Source organism: Mycteria americana, chromosome 24 (genome assembly GCF_035582795.1).
Source record: "Mycteria americana isolate JAX WOST 10 ecotype Jacksonville Zoo and Gardens chromosome 24, USCA_MyAme_1.0, whole genome shotgun sequence".
Taxonomy (NCBI): domain Eukaryota; kingdom Metazoa; phylum Chordata; class Aves; order Ciconiiformes; family Ciconiidae; genus Mycteria; species Mycteria americana.
This window is the reverse complement of record NC_134388.1, coordinates 1,367,917-1,388,003: the sequence shown is the minus strand read 5'-3', so window position 1 is coordinate 1,388,003 and position 20,087 is coordinate 1,367,917. Positions and strand designations below refer to the sequence as shown.

The window sequence follows — 20,087 nt, the reverse complement described above, 5'->3', positions numbered from 1 at the left end:
CAGCGTGTGGGCAGGGTGAGGTTGAGCGTGTTTGATAAAAGCTGTAGCTGGGTGCTAAAGTTCACTCGGCAGCGCTGGGGCACGTGGGCTCGGCTCGCATGGGGCCGCTCCCGCGCAGCATCCCAGTCGGCAGGGATGCTCCGGCTGCGAGGAGCCCTGCAGCCCGGGAGGAGCCTGGCCGGTGGGACCTAACGGAGTGGGCTCGGAAAGGAAGGAAACTCTCTTCTATTGAATGCCTGCTCTTTAGATCTGGATGGGTTTTTGGAAAATTGAATCTCCACCAGGAAAGGGGAAGAAGGTAATCCCTGCGCCGTAAGGAGCAGGAGCTCGGCTCCGCAGGCTGCTGCTCAGCGTACGCTGGAATTGTATTTCCTATTGGATGGAAGGCGCCCGCAGAGTCTGGTCACTCACGCCTGGCTTTTGGTTTGGTCTTTCACTGCCTCTGCCAAATTCGGCTGGCTTTTTTTAATATGTCTGGAGGGATTTTTTTTGCTCTGGTCTGATGCTGCCAGTTTCCATGGCCACAAGCACTTCCCTGCATCGCTGCAGTTTTGGGGTTTTGCTGTTTATGGACCAGCCAAGCCCTGCCGTCTGTGAACTTAAAAGAGCTCCTGTTTTAGCAACAAGCTATTAGGGGAGGCAGTCACCTCTGCAGACGGGTGGAGGAAGCTGCGTTACCAGAGTGGGCTTCGCACCTTGGCAGGACACCCTGAGAGGGTGGGCGCGCGGGGGTGCACGCAAACCCTCCCCTTCCCTCTTACAGAAAACCTTGTCCTTTCTTTTCTCCACTGTAGGGAAGAGCAGTGAAAGAGCCTCATACTCCACGTTCGGAAGAGACGCGGGGATGCCAGGACTAAACCAGGTAACGATAAAATGCATTGGGATTTTTTGCTTCGTTTACTGGCTAAGCTGCTAGGAGTGACAGCCTGGGAATGAAAAGGAACCTGGCGGTTTGCATCTCCCCTCTCTGCACGAGGTCCTGGAAAGCCTCTGCTCTGCTCAGAAACGTCTGTTGGGTGTCGGGGTTTATACGGGTGTGTGTTGCTGGCTCAGAAGAGTTGTCAGAGTTTAGAAAATGGGGTTGTAGCAGCTTCTCAGTTCTTTTCAAAACTTCTTCGGACTCACTTATTTTATTATTGTTAATCCTGCTTCTAGCTGTGTTTAATCAGGTATAACCTAGCCAACACTGCCCTCGGAGGGAGTTTCAGTGAGTCGGGTCCAAGCAACACCTTTCCTTGGGCCAGGGTGGCCGCGGGCAGAGGAGCGCTCCGGGAGGCACCTTCTCCCTCCGGCTGGCTGCCTTGGAGCTCTCGCTTTGCCTCCGAGCGCCGTGCCTGGTGCTGCATGCTCTCCCTCCCCGACCAGCATCCCCCCGTACCCTGGCCAGCATCCCTGTGTCCCCCCACTCTCCAGTTAAGGGGAGAGAGAGCCCGCGAGATGGTTTCTGTGCTGTTGTAGCATCATTTCGGTGGATGTCGGGCAGCGTTTTGGTTTTGTGGTGGTTCTGTCGATGCAGAACCTGCAGAGCAGATGCTCATCTCCGCAATCAGGGAGGGACACGGCATGGGAGCTGCCTCTTGCAGCAACAGCCCTGCCCTGTTGGGTCACCCCGTGTGAACCCCAGCAGGAGGACCAGGGCTGTGCCATGGGGAAAAACTCGCTTCCCGTGGGGAATGCCACAGGCGTAAATCAGAGCCCGGGAATGCAGTTGACCAGCCCTGAGATAATCTAGCCTGCTGCCACTGGCATCCAGAAATAGTTTTTTGGGAAGGAGCAAGCACCTTCGTTTTGATGTGTTGCTGCAACTGCCCCGTCAGTGCCCAAGCATGGCCCCGGGGAAACAGTCCCACCATTTTATTCAAGGGAGCAGCTTTTGGCCAGACAGCTCTTTATTTTATACATGTACACACACACATATTACATGTTTTAATTTTACACAAATTTGTCATAATTTCCTCTTCTCTGAACTGAGGATGTTTCCTTTGCTGAAACAGCTGTGCTGGCTGTCTGTGCCAGAGTGGATTTAATTTACCACTGAAGCTGCTAAAATAAAAATGGGACAGATGCCAAGCCTAGCTTTTTAATGTTATGGTTTTGCTGGGGTTTCATGGAGGAGAGGGAGATATAAGGTAACAGAAATGGGGTGGGCAAATGGTGCCGCAGGCCGGGAGAGGCCCTGGCGCGGGCGCGCGGGTCCGGATCGGGTGGCAGAGCAGGAGACGGCCCGTTTGATGTGGAGGGGAGACAAAACCCCTCTTGTGCGGGGCGGCGGGAGGCGAGCGGGGCCGTCTGCACGCTCGCTGTGGCCCCCAGAACAGTTGTTGCTTCTGGCTCCAGTTTTGGGGGGGGGGGGGGATCAACCTGGTTTTTTTTCTTTTTGAAAAGCGCTGGAAAATTGTCTGGTGGCAGATGCCCTGGATGGGGAGCGTGTTCCTCCCCAAAACGCAGAGGGCAGAGCTGTGGCTTCCCCCTCGTTTAACCCTTAACCACCTCTGGAGGCATCCGCAGGGAGAGAGAAGGGGAAGAAAATCCCTTTGTCTGGGAAATTGCCTTAAAATCTCGGCGCCTCTCTGGAGGTACCCGCGGGAGGAGCCGGGCAGCAGCGACGCAGCCCTCCGGGATCTCCTCCAGGGTGCTGTGCCGCTTGCTTTTCTTGGCCGTGCTGCTCCGTGGCGCGTAGCGGTTTCGGTGCAAAGGTAATATGACCGGTGGAACAGATTGCAGGAATTTCACCAGCTGTGAATACATGAGCTCCTCTTTCCCTCCCCGACCCCTTTCTGGAGGAGATGGAGTTTTAAAGCAGTGGGTTTTTCTTTCCAGTTTCTCAAAAGCCTGAAATCCTCCTTTATTTCAATGTGTTGCCCTCGGAAGATGGGTCAAAGCTAAGGTTTTGTCACTTAAAGGCCCTTTGCCAGCCCTCTTAAATTCCACGTAAATACATTTAACTTTCTCCCGAGGTGAAAGGGGCAATGCCGGTGGGCGTGCTCCTGGAGCAAAGGCACGCTTGCTCCATCCCGGGAGCCAGCGGGCACCCTGGGCTCCGGCTCCTGCCGGCTCTGCGCTGCTTCCCAGAGTGCCCAAGGTCAGCTGGGATAAACACGAGGGAGGAGTTTCCTCTTTTTAGAAAGAGGGATTTGACTTTTCCCTGATAAAATGCAAGAGAAAACCACCCCTTGCAGAGGCATTGCAGCTCCGTGGCGTCGTCCACGATGGGTCTGGCTGCGCGGTGCTGGGGGTGGGAGAAAAACCGTCGGTGCTGGCTCCCTGGGCTGGGTTTTATGGCCGGGCACAGTCCGAGAGGCACAGTCAGATGGGCCGCCGGCTGCGTAACCTTGCCTGTCTCTTGCGGTCGGTTTAGCCATGGTCGAGAGATGTGACAGCCTGGGGGCTCCCGGGTTTGCTGGTGGTCAGCGCTGTTTCTGTCCTCTGCCCTGGCCGGGTCCCCGATGGCGTCGTGGGGGTGAGGGACAGCGTGGGGCCGTTCGGTCGGATCTGCCTTTTGAGGATGGGCAGACACGCTGTGCCCGTCAGGTGTGTCCCCCGCAGGCACCAAAGCACCGATTGCATCAGAAACTGTAATCCCTTGCCATGAAACCTCTGAGGCGGTGAGGGAAGTTTTGTCCTGAGTAAGTCCGTTTGCCCCCGTGTGGGCAGAGCTCACTGCCTCCAGCAGATGCTTCCGACCCCTTGGCTTTGCTGCAGGCCGGCGAGGCAGGCGGGGAGCGCTGCCTGACGAGCCCCTCGGCCTGACCGTCGCCTCCTCCTTGCCTTCAGCAGCCTGGGCCGATAAAACCGTCGGCCAGGTCTCATCCTGCCCTCGCGGGCAGCGAGGTGAGCGTGGGACTGCGATGCTCCCCGCCATGGCACCTGCTGGTTTGCATCTGTGGTTTGTAGAGAGCTTCCTTGCTGGGATCCAGCGAGAAAACACAGCTTGAAAGACCCTTTTCTTATGGCACATATATTCCCCCATAGCTACCCCCACATTTATGTATTTGTTTTTTCCTTCTGGCCCTTTGGCTTGTTTCCCGCCCCCACCCCCTCGGCTGAATTTGTGTGAAGGCAGCTCAAGGCAACTCTGTTCTCTCCCAGCGAGTGCGGTGGTTTTCCAGTGTAATTACATGGAAGGGTTTTTCTGTCTCCTTGTTTGCAGACTGGTTTCCTGCCCAGTGAAATGGGAATTGCGAGTCCGAGCACGCTTTCCCCCACCGGGGTGAAAGGGGGGTCTCAGTATTTTTCTTACCCCAACAATCCTCGCAGGAGAGGTGCTGAGAGCAACATAGGTAAGTCGCTTCGTGTCGCCCTCGGGTGCCACCGCTACGGTTTGCCCTGCAGCTTGGTTGAGCGACCACAGGGGCTGTCGACTGGGTGGGCACCTGCGCCGGGTCTGCCTTCGGGAATGAAGGCACTGATGCTGCCATTTGCGCACATAGGTGTGACTCTGGCATTTGCTTATTTTTGGTGGGGGGAATATATATATATATGTATGTATATATAAAGTTTTTTAAAAAGGGGGTTTGGGCTCAGTCATATAGAATTTCCTTCTTTCTGGAAAATGTCAGATTAGGTGAAAGCAGCAAATGGCTTGAGGTTCTTCTAAAAATGCCTCCAGCCACACTGCACATCAGTAGTCGTTCCTGGAAAACCTTGGGCCACCTTCGAGGCTGGTTTTATGGCCGATGGCCGTCCTTGGAGCCCCTGTTCTGCTGCAAGCAAACGGGGCTGCCAGGAACAAGTCGTTAAGAAGCAGCGTGAGGTCTGGGCGCTCTGCCGGGGCGTGGGAGCTGTGCCCTGGGACGCAGAGAGCGTTTGCTCCGGGACCTCTCCCTGCCCACCTGCCTGCTTCGATGTTCCAGAGCAGGAGTTGCCCATGCCTGGATCTACCTGGGAATAAGCCGGTTTGCTTTTAACGAAGGCTAAGGTTGCGTGTGAATTTAACTTTTGGGTGAAGACAAGCCCCAGTTCTCCAGAACTTGTGTTTCTTGTCATAGTTCCTCCCCGCACCCTCCAAAGTCACTTTCTGGCTGCTATTTTGGGCTTTCCCCAACAAACGAAACCAGAAGCGACCCAGTGTTACGTGTATTTTTTCCAGTGCTTTTCAGAAAAAGGCGTCCACTTTGATATTGCCACTTTAAAAAGTTGCTGGTTTATGTTGTCAGCCTGGAAAATGATTCTTTTGCATCAGGTCATTCTGTGTGATGAATTTCTCTTCCTGAGCTACAACCCGGCAGAGTCCTTGGCTTGCCCGACTTGCTGTGTTAGCATCCTGCGCCCCCCCCAGCTGGGGCTTTCCTTAATTATGAACTAAAAAAAAAAACCCCACATTTTTAACCAGTGCTTCCCCTTGAGCCACTTCTCGGGATGTTTCCCCTACCGCCTCCCTGAATGGTCTCCCTTCCCCCAGGACACTGTGTCCTCCCCCCTCAGAGCTGGACCTGGCGAGATGGGCTGGGGAGGGACCGGCCGGGGGCAAGCGTCGTCCCTGCCTTCCTGCAGCAGTGAAGCTTTCCCAAGTCTATTACTGTGTAAGGAGCAAATGAAAGTACAACCCCCTCCTTGCATTTGTTTTCTTCTGCACCCTCTCTCTACAAACCCACTTCAAGTTAAATTGTTTCAAAAAAACCCCAAAACCCGAGGGATTAATGAGGGGCTCGGTCTCTTCCAGAGAGCAAGCGCAGCCCTTCTTTGCGTGGTGAGCACCTCTTATCACAGTGTTTCGGGAGAGAGACTGCCCTGAGAACCCTGTTTGTGGGTGACACCCACCCTCAAGAGGTGCAGACGAGACAGGGAGGAGAGGTTCATCCTCAAACATTTTCACTGTTGACGCTTCTTTGGCTACGGGGCGTTTGGGATCTGAGCCCTATTTGTACCTGTGTCTTCCATCCTTGGAGACTTTTAGCTACAGCTTGTTGTTTTCCCTCCTGCTAACCCCCTTCAAAAGTTAGATCCTCTCTTCTTTTCTTCAAACCAGATGGACAGCCCAAAAAGGTTCGGAAGGTGCCTCCTGGACTCCCCTCCTCGGTAAGTGGCAGGAGCGTTTTCCCCGCAGGTATCCCCTCCCTGTTCCTCCATCCCCTGGGCGTCCCTGCTCCCTCTGCTGCGAGAGCTGCCGGCCCTGTGAGTCCAGCCACCCCAAGCATCGATGGCTTGGATTTTAGCAAGACGAGGAAGGGTTTTCCCAGGTACGGCTTCCTACATAGGAGAAACGGGGAAGGAGGAGTGGGGAAGCACTCTGAGACTGCAGTGCCGGGGCAGTAGTCGGATAGAAGGAGCTGCAGTGCTCCCCGTGCAGAGCAGCCGGCAGCGGCACCTCCCCGGCCAGAGCCCGGACCCATCGCCTCCTGGCCTCGCTGGCTCTCGTCTGTTTGACGTTATGTCGCGAGTGCCCGAGTGAAATGTAATATTTGGTGTGATCGGATTTCACTCCAGAAGGGAAACCAAACCAGTTGTAATGCGGGCAGGCAGCTGGGGCTGCTCCAGGTGTGTGCGCTGCCTGGGCTGTTTTATAAGAAAGCCGAGCAGCCTGTAGGAATATGTTAGCCGTGCTCCCGCGGCTGTTACAGGGGAATAAACTGAACAATGTCTTTGTGGCTAGAAGTAATGGGATCTCCAGGAAGGCTAATTGGAGCGGGCTGGAGGGTTCCTGCAGGAATATGGGAGCTGTCTGGCTGTGCGGCAGCCGAGGCTGCATTCCTTGCTGGAGCGTTTGCGTGCTTGCAGGGGGACGGGCGGGCTCTGTCCTGCAGGCGAGCCGGAGCCCAGGCTGGGGCTGCGCTGGAGACGTGCCCTTGCCCGAGCGTGTCGTGCCGCTCGCTGCCAAAGCTGACGCTGACGCGCCGTGAAGCGGGTGCCCGCTCCCCCGTTCCCCGGGGAACACCTGCGTGCGTCCACCCGTGGGGGAAATCTCGTGCCGAGGCGTTCCTTCACTGCTAGCGCAAAGCTTGGTCTGTAACCTCCGCCATGGGCTCTGCCTGTGGAAATGGGCCCTGAGATGCCAACGTTGGGAGGATGGAGGGAGAGGAAGGCACCGAGGGCTTGCCGGATCGGGCTCGCGGACAGGAGGGTGTTGGAGGGTTCCTGCGGACCCGCATCGTGCAGAAACCAGCTCCAGTCAGCAGTGCTGAGTTGCTCCAAGGGTCTGTGTTTTAACAGGGAAAAAACCTGCTCAAGGCAGAATCCGTATCGCTGCGTCAAGTTTCTGTGTGAAATTCAGAGCTTTTAAACCCCAGTCGACATGTGGGGAAAACATCGCTCCGACAAATGGCCCTTTATTGGCCTCAGATTTCAAAGGTGACGGGGCTTGCTGCCCATTGTGCTGGCGGTGCCCTAAAGGGCCCCGATTCCCACAGGAAGGCCCCGATTCCGCTCGGCCTTTGCCAAAACTCAGCCCCTTCCCTGTGTCTGAGCCGACACCTGCGCACGGGCTTTTCCAGCCCAGAAAGCGCTGGCTGTCGCCTCGGCTGCCCCTTGACCGCAAAGCTCCAGTTTTTGCTGTATGGGCCGGTGCTGCCTCTTTCCGCCGCCCTCTCTTTGCCGTGATCTCCGGCTTCTTGGTTTGTTTTTGAACTTCCACACCTGGGGAGAGAAATCGGCACCGAGGCGGCGAGAGAAGTGTGGAGCAAAAGGAGTCGCCAGCCTCAAAGGCAGCGGATCAAAGGGTCTTTCTTGTCTGACTCGCCTGTGCGGGAGCCCACTCTGTGTTATCGCTGGACCCTGTGCAAAATAAATAGGTTAATCAGCTTCTTATTAAAATAAAGTGCTTTAATCTGTAATTCCCTAGCTGCTTTGAAAACTCGGAGAGGTCAGCGGCTGGAATAGTTGAGGGTGGCTGAAAGGGCAGTGGTTCTGCCGAAGGCACCAGGAGACCCTGGCCGTGTGAGATGGATAAAGAGGGATGTGAGGGGCGATGCTGGGCAGGGACTGAGCGGCTCTGCCTGCGGGCGGGCGCAGAGGTACCTGTGCGCGTAACCCACGGCCCTTTGGGGTCAGTTCTTGTGAAAGAGGTGCTGGCCGGGGGCGGTGGCGCGTGCTGGGGCTGCCCCCGGGGCACGAAGCCCCTTTGAGCCTCCCTGCTACGTGGAGCTGGAAAGCAGGGTTACGCTCGCGGCCGCGCTCCCTCGCGGGCTGGCGCGTCCAGGCGCAGGACACGGGGCTGGATGAGGCCCCCGAGCCCCCGCTGCGCGTCGGCCGGCTTTGCCGGAGGAAGCCGGGGAGGGATTTTGTGCAAGTCGGTTCCTGCAGGATTTTGTTGCTGCAGGGAGCGTGGTGGCTGGGAGCCGTTTGAGCCTGCGAATTCGCAGTCTGGTCACCGCTCTGTTTAGGTTTAGTCTGCCTGAAGTCCCACCCCAGTTCATGCATTTAAGCAAGAAAAACAGGGAGGGGGGAAAAAAAACCCAACACCACAAAGCCCTGCGAATCCCAGCGCTGGGGCTTTTCAAGCGGCTCTCTCGCCGCGCTGGCAATTTTAACCGGAGGAAATGACCTCACCTGGAGGTCCCCGAGGCCGCCGCCGCCGGAGCTGCCGACGCGAGGGCTGGGGCCGCGGGGTGGGGAGCGGGGACCTGGCGCTGATTTACCGTTTCCTGCGGCGCTTGGCCAGCGGCCGCCGGCTCGGCCGGCTCCCCCGCAGGCGGCGGGACTGGGATGCTCCTCGCTTGGCTGGTGTGGGGAAGAGCGGAGCTGGCTTTCCCCAGCCTCCCCTGCGCTGAGCAGGGAAGCGAAAGATCTGGAGGGGCCAGGGCCGCTCCTGGGGTGAAGCCTGGCCCCCCGGGATCCAGCAGGAGCCGGGGGGTCGGGAATGGCGGAGCAGGGTGGATACGCAGCAAGGCGAACTCCCCCCTCTTTGCAACCCTGGTCCGCTCGTCTCTGCGATTTTATTCTTCTTATTTTCGCTCTGGATTTATTAAATGGATGTTGCAGCTCGCCGCGGCCCCCCCGCGCCCGCTCCGCTGCCGCACAGCTGCCTCGCGCGCTGGCCAGGTGCCAGCCCCTGGCAGATGGCGCGGGGCTATTAGACGTACTTCATTCGATTCCCTGTCCCAGCTCCCGCTATTTAATCAAATTATAGGAAAAGTCAATTTACTGGATTCTTGTTCTTTGCAGCCTCCTCCATTCCCCCGCTCTCCCCAGCCGCACGCGCTGCCCACGCGCAGCTCCGCACGCCCGCCTCGCCCCGGTGCCGTCCTGCGATGCCACACAAAGGCGAAGCACCGCGAATTTTCTTTTTTGAGCGAGGGACGAAGGGCAGCTGCCGGCGTCTGTCAGGTTTTTTCCCTTCCCCCTCTCTTAATTTTGTTTTTCTTTCTTTTTTTTTTCTTTATTTTACAAGTTCCCCGCTCTCGCTGTGTAGCACCGATGCCCACAAGTTGCTTTCGGCTCCCCGTTGCCCCGCAGGCTCCGGCCGCCCCAGGGCCGATGGGCGGTGAGGGGCCGGGGCTGCCCCCAGGGCTCTGAACTCTCCCAGCTTCGAGGGAAGCTGCTCCGAGAAGCAGGAACCTGGGCTGCCAGGGGAAAGCGAAGCAATATGTTGAAGTGCAATCGCTGGTGCTTTTCAGAGCGCCTTTTTTTTTTTCCTTTTTTTTTCTTTTTTTTTTTAACAAAAGGACCACTATTTCCTATTACACCCCCACCCCTCCCCCGGCCAAAAAAGAAGAAATTCTTGGTGTTCTGGGCAGTTACAGAAATAGAGAACAATTTTGCCCCTTCTCGCTGGGTGAGGACAAGGGGTTGGAGGGAGCTGGCTGGGTGGGTAAAGAGAAACTCAGGGCAGGTTTCCTTTCCAAAGAGAGCTGTGTCTTCCAGGCAGAGCTGGCTGAGCGTGCCCGGCCAGCCCCTGCACCCGCCTCTGCTTTCGTATGTATTTTAAAAAAAAAAATTATTAGTGGTTTCAGAATGAATCAATGGGGATGAAAATAAGCTGTAACAAAAGTTCTCACGTAATTTTGAGTGGCATTTCGGTTTCTTTGCATGTTGAATTTCTGCTTTAAAAAAAAAAAAAAAAAGTATGTTTTTGCACCGGCACAAGGTGATTTTCGGTAAGGGCTTTCGAGGATGGGTTTAGTTAATTTAGAAGGGGAAAAAAAGCCTTTTCTTTTGCTTAATATGCTGTTAAATAACGTAGCTGAACAGTGCTGCAGAAAGCTGGCCAAAAGCTGTCAGAGAGCCGTCCCCTCCCGTGTGACATCCCTTTTGAGGGACTGCTCAGCCCTCAGCTTCCCCCGTGCCTCAGTTTCCCCTCGAGCGGGACGGGCTGTTTTCCATGAAGGGTTTGAGCAGAGGCCGTGCTCAGGAGCGGCTGCTCCCAGCACGATGCTGCAGGGGTGAGCAGGTCCCGAAGCCTCGCTGGTCCCCGTCGCCACCGCCCAGCCCTTCGGTGCGGGGTTAGCACGCAGAAATGATGGGCTTTTGCGGTTACCCGTAAAAAGTTATAACCGCAGAAAAAGGAACTAGAGCAGAGAGTTGAAACTTCTGCTGGCGCCAGCGTCTTCTGCAGGAGGGGGCTGCGGGGATCCGCGCTGTTACGGGAAGGCAGACAGGACGTGTCTGCGCGACAGCCCCGTTCCCTGCGCCGCTCCCCGGCAGAGCTGCGCCGTTCAGTACTGCCGCCGTGACTTCAGCTGAGCCGCTTCGGTTTCCCCCCGCCCGGCTTTGCTGTGGGACCGACTCTGTCCTCTGCTGCGATGAATAAAAGCAAAGCTGCACAGGATGGGGTGACCTATGGGGAGGATATCGGGCCGTGGGGTGGCCAAGTACTTCTCTTCAACCCTTTTCCTGCCCCACAGGTGTATCCATCCAACTCAGGTGATGACTACAGCAGGGATCCAGCTGGATATACTCCCTCAAAACCTCCCAGCACTGTGTATCCCGGAGCCTTTTACATGGCAGGTGAGTTATTCACAACCCCGACATCTGCAAGCTAGCCAGAGCAGGGGCTGCCTGACCCGTTACGGACGATGGGAGGAATTGCAGAGCTCATGAGGTGGAGGGAGCTCAGGGCAGGAGTGCGTGAGACACGAAGCAGCCCCAAAATGGCTCCGATTTGCTCAGTGGGTGATGCTTGGCGTAGGCAGGACACGACGGGGACAGACGCAGCCCCTCAGCCCAGGCTGACTTGCCCCTGTGTGGGCTGTAGGACGCATGCTGGCATCTCTGCCCCGCTCAGCTGTGGTTTTCCTTCCAGACGGGCTCCATAATTCGCCAGACCTGTGGAGTTCACCAGGTGCCATGAGCCAGTCGAGTTACGGTGCCATGCTGGGCAGCTCCTCCTCCCCGCTCCCGCAGTCCAGCGGCTTCAACAGTTTACATCAGCACGAACGCATGGTAATGCGTCCCCGCGCTGTCCCACGGGCGGGCTGGGGGGCTCCGCTCGGCCGGCCAGTGGCAGCACGTCACCTCGTCCCATAGCTGTCGGCTCAGGGCGGCTGCTGACAGGAAGGACCTGGGTCCTGGCCTGGATGCCAAAGCCCGGCAGCCTTTCAAGGGCACCTCTCACCCCTCTCCCCTTCTCTGCCAGAACTACCAGCTTCATTCAGGAGAGGTTAACGGCGGACTCCCCTCTGTGTCTGGCTTTTCCTCTGCCTCCACGCCGTACGGTGTCTCCAGTCATACGCCCCCAATCAGCGGGACAGACAGCATGATGGGTACGTATGGCCCCCGGGCGCGTGGCAGTCCCCAGCGTGACCCCCCTTACCCCACTGCCATGCAGAGGCTTAACTGGAAAATCAAAGTCTTGTGCAAACCTCTGATGCCCGAGGCTGTGATATCTGTGTCCGATGTACCCGGACGCTTCTTATCCCTTGTGTGTCACCTGTGCGTGGAGTGACTGCGTGAGGAAGAGGCGCAGCGAGGTTATCGCTGCTGGATGTCTGGGCCGGCTGTAACAGGGGCACAGGGTGCTGGCTTGGGGGTTTACGCCTCACTTGGTGGATCTGGGAGGAGACCAGGATCTGTGACATTATCTCCGGGAGGTGCCATGGCTAAAAGGAGTTGCGGGAAGGATTTGCACCTGCATTGCGGGAAGGCGGGGGGTATGTGTGAAGGTGTTCATCTAAATCCAGAATAGGAATGTTTGTGCTGCATTTGGATACCACGTTGAACCTTCAAGTGCTTTAATTTCTAACCCTGCTGAACCTGTTATAAAACCTATTACTGAAATGAACTCATGATCCCCAGAAAATGAGGATCCTGGCCTTGATTCGTAGAAAAACCCTAGTTTAGAGGAGGGGGAGCAAGTTCGGGATTGTAGGGGCTTAAGATGCCCCGTGAAAATGGGCTGTGCTGCAGCAGAGACATTTGATCACTGTTGTTGGCATGATACCTTCGACCCATCGTCTTATAAAGATGTTCCTGCAGCCCCACAAAAGCCACTGGGGTACGTGTGCCCTCGTCCGGGCTGCTCTGAGCTGGCCATCCATTTAAATATTCAAGCAAAGCAGGAAGAGCGAGAAATGTCAATCTCAGAGCGGGTGACCCCAGAGAAGGTCTTGTACAGGTGCCTTGTCCTGCTGGGTTTCTGGCGCCCTGGCAGTGATGTCTGTGTGCTCTCTCGGCAGGTAACAGAGGAACCACAGCTGGGAGCTCAGGAGACGCGCTCGGGAAGGCACTAGCTTCGGTAAGAGTTTCTGCAGATCCTTGACCCAGTCCCTGTCCTGTTGCGGAGTTGGACCTCCCCTCTATAACAGGGACCCTCTAGGCAGCCGGGAAGATGGACACATTGAGAAGTTTGGGTGAATGCACCCCAAAAACACAGCAGCCTCTGAGGGGAGGGTTCCCCCCCTCTGTGTGCTGCCATCCTGAGTCCTGGCACTGTGCAAAAGCACCTTTTGGCAGATGGGGAATCTGAGGCACTGGACGTTATGGTGGCCCTGGAGATCCATGCCCGTGAGCTGGCTCTGTGGCCACCCAGCCTGGTACTGGTCTGGCAAGACGACCCTACGGAGCCCTCGTAGCAGGACTTGCAGGTCCCAGTAGTCCTGGCCCTGCATGTGCTGGTTCAAACTGGAGGGCACTGGTCCCACTGGGCTATCAGAGCTTGTGGTTGCCTCTGTCCCGTTCAGTGCAGGGACCTTTGTTTCTGCGTGGTGGCAGAGGGGTGCCAGCACTGCACCCTGCAGTGATTTCTTGGGGCTCTCGCTTCCCTCCGAGGTGGGACCTGAAGAACGGAGGCTGTAGCTGCAGGGGTGGCAGCAGTGGGGACAGAGAGAGACCCCGGTGTTAATAGGGGAGCTGCAGGGGGACTAACAGTCTGGGCCACCGCACGCGCGCCGGCTGGGAGCTGGTGTGGGTATGGGAGGTGCCGTCGGTGGTCCTTGCTGCACCTGGGCTCCATGGTGCTGCTGGGGAGGGGGAGAGCTGTCGCCGGGGTGGGCGCTGCTGACCGTGCCCTGCTTCTCTCGCTCCAGATTTACTCCCCCGATCACTCTAGCAATAACTTCTCGTCAAACCCCTCTACACCGGTCGGCTCCCCTCAGGGGCTTGCAGGTAGGTGACCAACGTTGCTCTTTGTGTAAGGGGGATGTCAGGTTTGCTCTCAGGAGGTCCAAGGCAGCGTACCTCCCAGGTCAGCCCCAAACCCTTATTAAAGACACTTTTGGCAATCTCGCCAAATCCCATTTATTTTTAAAAGCCAGAGGGTGTAAACGTCTCCTGTGAAGCTGCATGTCTGTCTGCTTTAATTGGTTGTAGCTTTTCCCCCGTTTGGAGCTGAGCAGTGCCCGGGTGCGGTGAACACCGCGTGCGTGAGGGCGATGGCGCTGCCTGCGCCTGGCTTTGCCCCTGCACAGGAGTTTTAGCAGGCGGCTGTGCCGGCGGCGCGAGCCTGGCCCGCGTGGCGGCACCGCCACGTGCTTGAGTTAAAGCGTCGCTGCCACCCCCTGGGACCCGCTCCTGCCGTTCAGACAGACCCTGTCCCTGAGCATCTTGTTTTGGTGAGGCTGGGAGAGTTTGTCCCTGGTTTCATCTCCTGTGGGAGGAGCGCAGTGGGAACTGGGAAGCAGCCAACTAGTAAGAAACCGTTTTCAGTGCCTGACAAAAGCCCGTCTCTGCTCCCGCCCGGCAGGAGAGGTCTCCTTTCTGCCCAGCAGAGCTGGCGCCGAGGCTCCTCGGTGCCCGGGGTGCGGAGCAACGTACACACGCCAGCCTGCCGCTCCCCTGGGGTCGGAGCGAGCGCAGCGTGTGTGCTGGCTGCCCGCTCACTGAGGAGCTACAAATTTAAAAGCCTCTTGAGGTCTTGAAGGCCCGAGCTCAGTTTCCTACTGAGGCAGAGCAGAGGCGAGCCTGCAGCAGGGGCTGAACCGAGATTCCTGCGGGAGGCACGTGGGATCAGACCGTGACCCCTCACGGCATCGCTGCCAGATGAGGCAGGCACCTGCCGTGAGATGAAACGCCTGTGGGCACCCCGCTGCCTCGCAGAGCGGTGACGGGGAGCGGGGGAAAACCTGTGCCTGCGTGCGGCGTGGCTGGCTTCGTACGTGTGGCGTGACCGTCCCTGCGCGGCCCCGTGCGGTGCCGCGGTGGCCCGTGCGGTGCCGCGGTGGCCCGCGCCCAGCGTGGTGGCCCAGCTTCCAGCCCCATCTAGCGGCAGCCGTGCCCGGTCCCAAGCTCTCCCCGTTTGTTCGCAGGCACATCCCAGTGGTCGCGAGCGAGCGGACAGGGTGCCTTATCTCCCAGCTACGAAGGGAGCCTCCACACTTTAGTAAGTGTTGCCGAAAGATCTTGCCTTTTCCTCTCCTCTCCCGTCCCTCGCGCGCCGGGCAGTAAAGGGCTTTTGGGTGAAGTCCGCTCCCCCGGACGTCTGGGGCCTGGAGGAGGACGGTGAGTTGGGAGACGGACGTTTGGTTGGAAGCAGCTGAGCGGAGTTGGGCACCTGCTTCCCGGAGCCCAGAGCCCAGGGCCTGGCCGGCAGCGGCGCAGCCTTGCGCCCTCCCCCTGTTTAGGGCCCGTTCACATCCTGTGGGTCTGGCCCAGCTGAACGGATTTCTGCCTGGTTTCTGCCTCCCTCTCCTGAGCGGTTCTGCTTGCGTGACCCCTTGTGCCTTGAGGGGATGGCACTGACGGTGTCGGGGGGTTATTTCTCCCCGTACCTGCCTTGCGGCAGCTGAGTGCACGATTGCCGCCAGCCATTGTTTAGCGTAGAGAGCTGCAGCGGGCTGCTGGCTTTACAGGCATTAATGCGGACCTATTTCTCTGTCCTGCCCTTCAAGCAAAACAAAATGGAAGACAGGTTGGACGAAGCCATCCACGTGCTGAGGAATCATGCTGTGGGCCAGACAGCTGCCATGCCGAGCAACCACGGGGACATGCATGGGCTCCTGGGCTCGGCGCCGGCCCACAGTGCCACCGTGGGTAGCCTGGGCCAGGCCTTCCCTGCCTCGGTCATGTCCCTGGGGAACAGGCACCCGAGTCTGGTAAGTGGAAGCATCACAGCAGCTGGCGGGGACATGCCAGGGACTCAAGTCACGGGGTCCCCTGGCATCCCAGAGGGACATTGCCTTTGGCGTGAGAATAGCTCAGTGTGGTCCAGCTTGGGTCAGCTGTTGGCAGCATTGAACGGGTGCTGTGCAGTGGCTTGCTGTCTGTGCAGGGGGGTTGAACCCACGCTCAGCACAGTGGTGGCTCTCGGGCACAAGCCCTGCATGCAGTTCACTCATGCCCCTTCTCGGGGCAGGCAGAGGTGGTGAAAGCTCTTCTTTCCCTACAACATGGATGGAAATTCCTCAAAAGGGCTTCAAGCTGTCCCCAGGGGATGCAAGGAGAAGGAGGAGAGGGATCCGGTGCAGGGCAGGACCGTGGGTATAGAGAGGCGGGTATCGCCAGGACTTCTCTGCTCCGAACCGTTCGGGCAGGCACCGTGTCCTTCCGTGCACGTGGGGAGTGCTGATGTGCGATGGCTCATTCAGGCTCCAGGGAGCACGACAGGTCCCAGGTGCCCTGAGCACGTGGATGCTGGGGTCCCATGCTGGGTCACCAGGGTCCCCCCTTGTCCAGAGGCTGGTGACCACAGGAGCACATTTTTGGCAGAGCTGGTCGCCTGCTGCAGCAAACAGTAACGCATCTCCACGTCTCTCTAGAGAACCAGACGTGCTTCCCTTCCAAGCTCCCCAGACTCTGCTACTAAGCGATGAATCATATGTGTGTCCTCTGTTGCAAACTGCTGCCAGCTGCAGAGATGAGAGTGTTTGCAGCAGGGCTGGCTCTGTCCTGCCGGTCCCTGGCCGGCGTAGCGCAGCCTCGGGGGGTGCAGGCTCAGAAAGGCTGCCTGACCCTTGGCCTTTGCATCCAGGCCCTTCGGAGCGAAGTTCACGCTGCTGGGATGTCCCCTGCTCCGGTGGCAGTAGGGAGGTGGCAGAAACGTCGGCGCTTGATGGAGAGAGGACACGTGCAGCCCAGGCAGGGTGTCCTCTCCAGTGTGCCAGCCTTGCATCCAGGCAGAGAGAGGCTTTTCCGTGGCGGGGGGAGACGGCACTGATGGGGGCTTTCTGCTTGGTCCAGCTGATGTGCAGGGCACGGAGCTGCTTTCTGCAGTGCCCCCGCCACGGTCCCCGGAGGAGGGCTGGTGCTGGAGCAGGTCGGCTCTTCCCTCCTGCATGCCCACGCTCTGGGTGGTGGGAGCGTGCAAGGAGGGCACGTGGCTGCACCTCAGCCTGGTCTGCAGGGCCCCGCGGCTGTGCTCGGGCTGCCTGTGCCCATGCCCACTGGCCGTGCCACTTCCCCCCCTCAAGGCTTGCTCTGCTTGTTCTGCTGTAGGTGGGAGGAGGTCACCCCGAAGATGGGTTGTCCAGCAACCCCAGCATGCTCCACAACCATGTCACACTTCCGTCACAGCCCAGCTCACTCCCTGACCTCAACAGGCCGCAAGACACGTACAGCGGTAAGGCAGCTCTGCATGCATGCACGCTTGAGGCTCGCCTGCCACGGGGGTGACTCGGGTCGCCCGTTAGGTCCAGCCCTGCGCAGCAGCAGCCTGGGGGGAGATGGGTGCTCTTGCAAGGCTGGTGCTTCCTTGCAGCATCTGCAGGGCAGTTTCTACCTTGAGACTTTTCCAGAGGTTTGACCTGCATGTTCCTGTCCCTCCTGCCAGCTGCGCGTGCACGGTGTCCCCGGGTCCTGCTCTGCTGGGGGAGGTTGGGCTCTGACTCTGGAGGGCCTGGGAGGTGGGGGGAGAAGAACGGGGAGTGGTGGCAGGGCAGAGCTGGCACCCCTCGAGCTCCTCTTGCTGCGGACCGGTGATGCAGGATGAGTCCAGGATGCTGCGTGCTGGCAATGCAGCGCAGCAGGAGCAGAGCCTGGGGAACCCCCAGTCCTCCGTGCGGGTCAGGCCCCTCCAACCTCCATGTGCGGCTCTGCTTCCTCAGCAGGCTTGTCAGGGGCGCTGGGGCGAAGCAGCGTTTCCTCGGGAACCAGCGAAATAAAGCGGGAAGAGAAGGAGGATGAGGAGAACACGTCGGTGGCAGATAACTCAGAAGAGGAGAAGAAGGAGCTGAAACCTTCCCGGAACAGAACAAGGTGCTCTTTGAACAGGTCTCTCCCTTCACTTACTCTGTTACCAGGCTGGGGGCGTTTGGGCTGGGGTACGGCCGCGGTGACCCACCGGGCGCTGGGCTCAGCCTGGTGAGGCCGGGGATCATCCTGCGGTGCAGACCCACCAGCCCCTGCCCACTGTGGGAGCCTCGCCTGTCCTCGCACAGAGGCGGCACAGCCCGGGCTCCCGCTGCTTCCCCACGGCTGGCCGCTTTGGGCCGTGCTGGGGAAGGCTCCCTGTTGCCCTCTCCTTCTGGCTCCCGTCCCCGTGGCCACACGGCTTCCTCGCGCTCGTAAAGCAGAGGGCTCGCGCCTTGTCCGCACGAGCTGCGCCCACCTGTGTGGTTGCCCGGGGCGTTGCTTGTGGCCATGCGTGGAAAGGACTGAGCGCTCAGCTCCCCTCGGCCAGGGGTGTGGAAGGTTCTGACCTCCTCCCTGCTTTGGGTCGTCTCCGCTGTCTGCTTCAGGCTCCTGTATCCTCTGTCACATCCAGCCAGATATGTGGCAGCGGATCAGGTAGAGTCCTTCCAGTCCGCTGGCTTGTCTGCAACCTCGCCATCGGCTTGGAGACCTCGCCAGGGTGATGCTGCCCGGAGGGGCAGCGCCAGCCCCGCTCCTGCCAGACTGCAGCTGCCTCCTGCCAGACTGCAGCCACCTCCTGCCCTGGAGGCAGAGGGCTGCGTCTTCCCAAAACGCCAGCTTGGGACACCGGTGTTGGCCCCCACACCTTCTCCGGGTCACCCTGCAACCTCCCGGCAGCAAGCTCAGGGCTTAATTGCATTGTTGTGGTTTCTTCCTTTGTTGTTTAAATACAAAACAAAAAAAAAAAGAGGCAGAAGAAGATCCTTAATTGTTTCTCTCCAAAGTCACTGCGTGTCTCCGTGTCAGCGCGGGGCACCGGGCCGGCACGTCCCGGCAGGGACGCGCAGGGCGCAGCACCCCGGCTTGCGGGGCCGTGCGCGGGGCTTGGCATCTCGGTGCCTCGACGTGTGTTTCTTTTCTGTGAGTTGACCAGTGCTGAGAGTGCACGCGAGGAATGTCCCTGTCTCGTTCTTATTTTAAACCATTAGTCAAGATGAGGATGAGGAGGACGATCTTCTTCCCCCAGAGCAAAAAGCCGAGAGAGAGAGAGAAAGGAGGGTCGCCAATAATGCCCGTGAGCGCCTGCGGGTCCGTGACATCAACGAGGCCTTTAAAGAGCTCGGACGCATGTGCCAACTCCACCTAAACAGCGAAAAACCGCAGACCAAACTGCTAATCCTACACCAGGCCGTATCAGTCATACTGAACCTGGAGCAACAAGTTAGAGGTCAGTGAGGGTCCCGGAGTGGTGATATTTTACGTATCTGATCGGCACGGGGCTGTCTGTCTGTCTGTCTCCTGTGACATGTGCTGTGGTGCCTCGCACTGTCTCTCTCCCCTGTGGCCTTGGGTTCCCAAGGCTGTTGATGTCCTTTTTTTTTTTTTCTTTTTTTTTCCTTTTTTTTTGCCTTTTTTGCATCCCCGCTGTTCTCTTTTGTTCCCCACTGCCACTGCGTGTGCTGCATGCCGGTCCCCGAGGGGGCACCTGCGCCATCCTCGCTTTCCCGCAGCCAGGTGTTTTGCTCAGCTGCTTGGCCAGCAAAATGGGAAAAAAACCCCCAACACACAACACCCCCCCCCGCAAAAACCAGCAAATCTCCCAGAGGGGGCCCAGATCTGACGTCTCTCCGAGGGCTGCTCCAAGCACAGAGCCTGTCTCTGCCCGCAGCAGCAGCAAGCTATGCCCCGTCCTCCCCGCGCGCCCGACGCGGGGCTCTGCGTTCCTCTCCCACCACTGCGCCCCTGGGTTTGCAGGCACCTGGCAAACCCCTGGGGATCGCTGGAGCCGTGCGAGGGGCAGCGGGATGGAGACGCTGAGCCCAGGGTCGGGCAGCCCTCGCTGCCTGTACAAACTGGTCTCCGATGCGAGCTGGGAGCACCGTGCATCCCTAGCAGAGCCTGGAGCTGCAGGCGGGGGCGCGCAGGCTCTCCCCCTCGCCGGGGAACGCTCGGTCCCTTCCCACGTGCGTGTGCGCCCGTCTCGGCCACCCGGGCTTGCCCCGGGGGCCGCCCGTGCTTGCTTGCCCCGGGTGCCGCGTCCCGGTGGGAGGGGAAGCGGAGGCCTTGGCTTCCCGCTCCGGAGGACTTTGCTGCTTTGTTCCTGCATCCTGCAGTGCATGCTCCCGCTCCCCGGCCCCGCTGCGCAGGGTGCTGTGGCAGGTTAACCCCCTTTCTCTCTGCAGAGGCTGTTGTAACACGCATCGGTGGTTTGTGCCTGGCTGTGCTCCTCTGCTGGCCTCTGCTGTTGCATTGATGTTGGAGTCCTTTGTGCCTCTCTTCAGTTTGTAATTTTTTGCCTTTCATAACATGTATATTTTTTCCTGTCTCTTTTTTAATTTCCCCTTCCTTTTTATTTTTTATTTTGAGTTTTTATTTTTTGGTTCTGTTCTTTCCGATCTCCTACAGACAGTCCCCAGCCGTGACCTCTCGGTGGTCCCACTCTCTACCTTGTACTTGCTGCTTGCGGATCGAGGCAGGAGCCGAGGGGGGGG

The 20,087-nt window shown here is 58.5% G+C and overlaps 1 protein-coding gene across 17 annotated transcripts in view; it reads left to right on the top strand.

The window, feature by feature from the left end:
• Positions 1-20,087, top strand: part of TCF3 (transcription factor 3) — a 75,098-nt gene that overhangs the window by 50,908 nt on the left and 4,103 nt on the right. For 3 of the 17 annotated variants that reach the window (XM_075523950.1, XM_075523948.1, XM_075523949.1), the window contains 13 exons: positions 795-862; positions 4,151-4,280; positions 5,969-6,018; positions 10,779-10,881; positions 11,177-11,316; positions 11,510-11,636; positions 12,549-12,607; positions 13,398-13,476; positions 14,616-14,689; positions 15,198-15,401; positions 16,741-16,864; positions 17,349-17,514; positions 18,585-18,823. In XM_075523950.1, coding sequence (XP_075380065.1) covers positions 795-862; positions 4,151-4,280; positions 5,969-6,018; positions 10,779-10,881; positions 11,177-11,316; positions 11,510-11,636; positions 12,549-12,607; positions 13,398-13,476; positions 14,616-14,689; positions 15,198-15,401; positions 16,741-16,864; positions 17,349-17,514; positions 18,585-18,823 — 1,563 coding nt within the window. The remainder of the gene's footprint in view (positions 1-794; positions 863-4,150; positions 4,281-5,968; positions 6,019-10,778; positions 10,882-11,176; positions 11,317-11,509; positions 11,637-12,548; positions 12,608-13,397; positions 13,477-14,615; positions 14,690-15,197; positions 15,402-16,740; positions 16,865-17,348; positions 17,515-18,584; positions 18,824-20,087) is intronic. The other 14 variants (XM_075523964.1, XM_075523958.1, XM_075523957.1 and 11 more) reach the window with 7 other exon arrangements.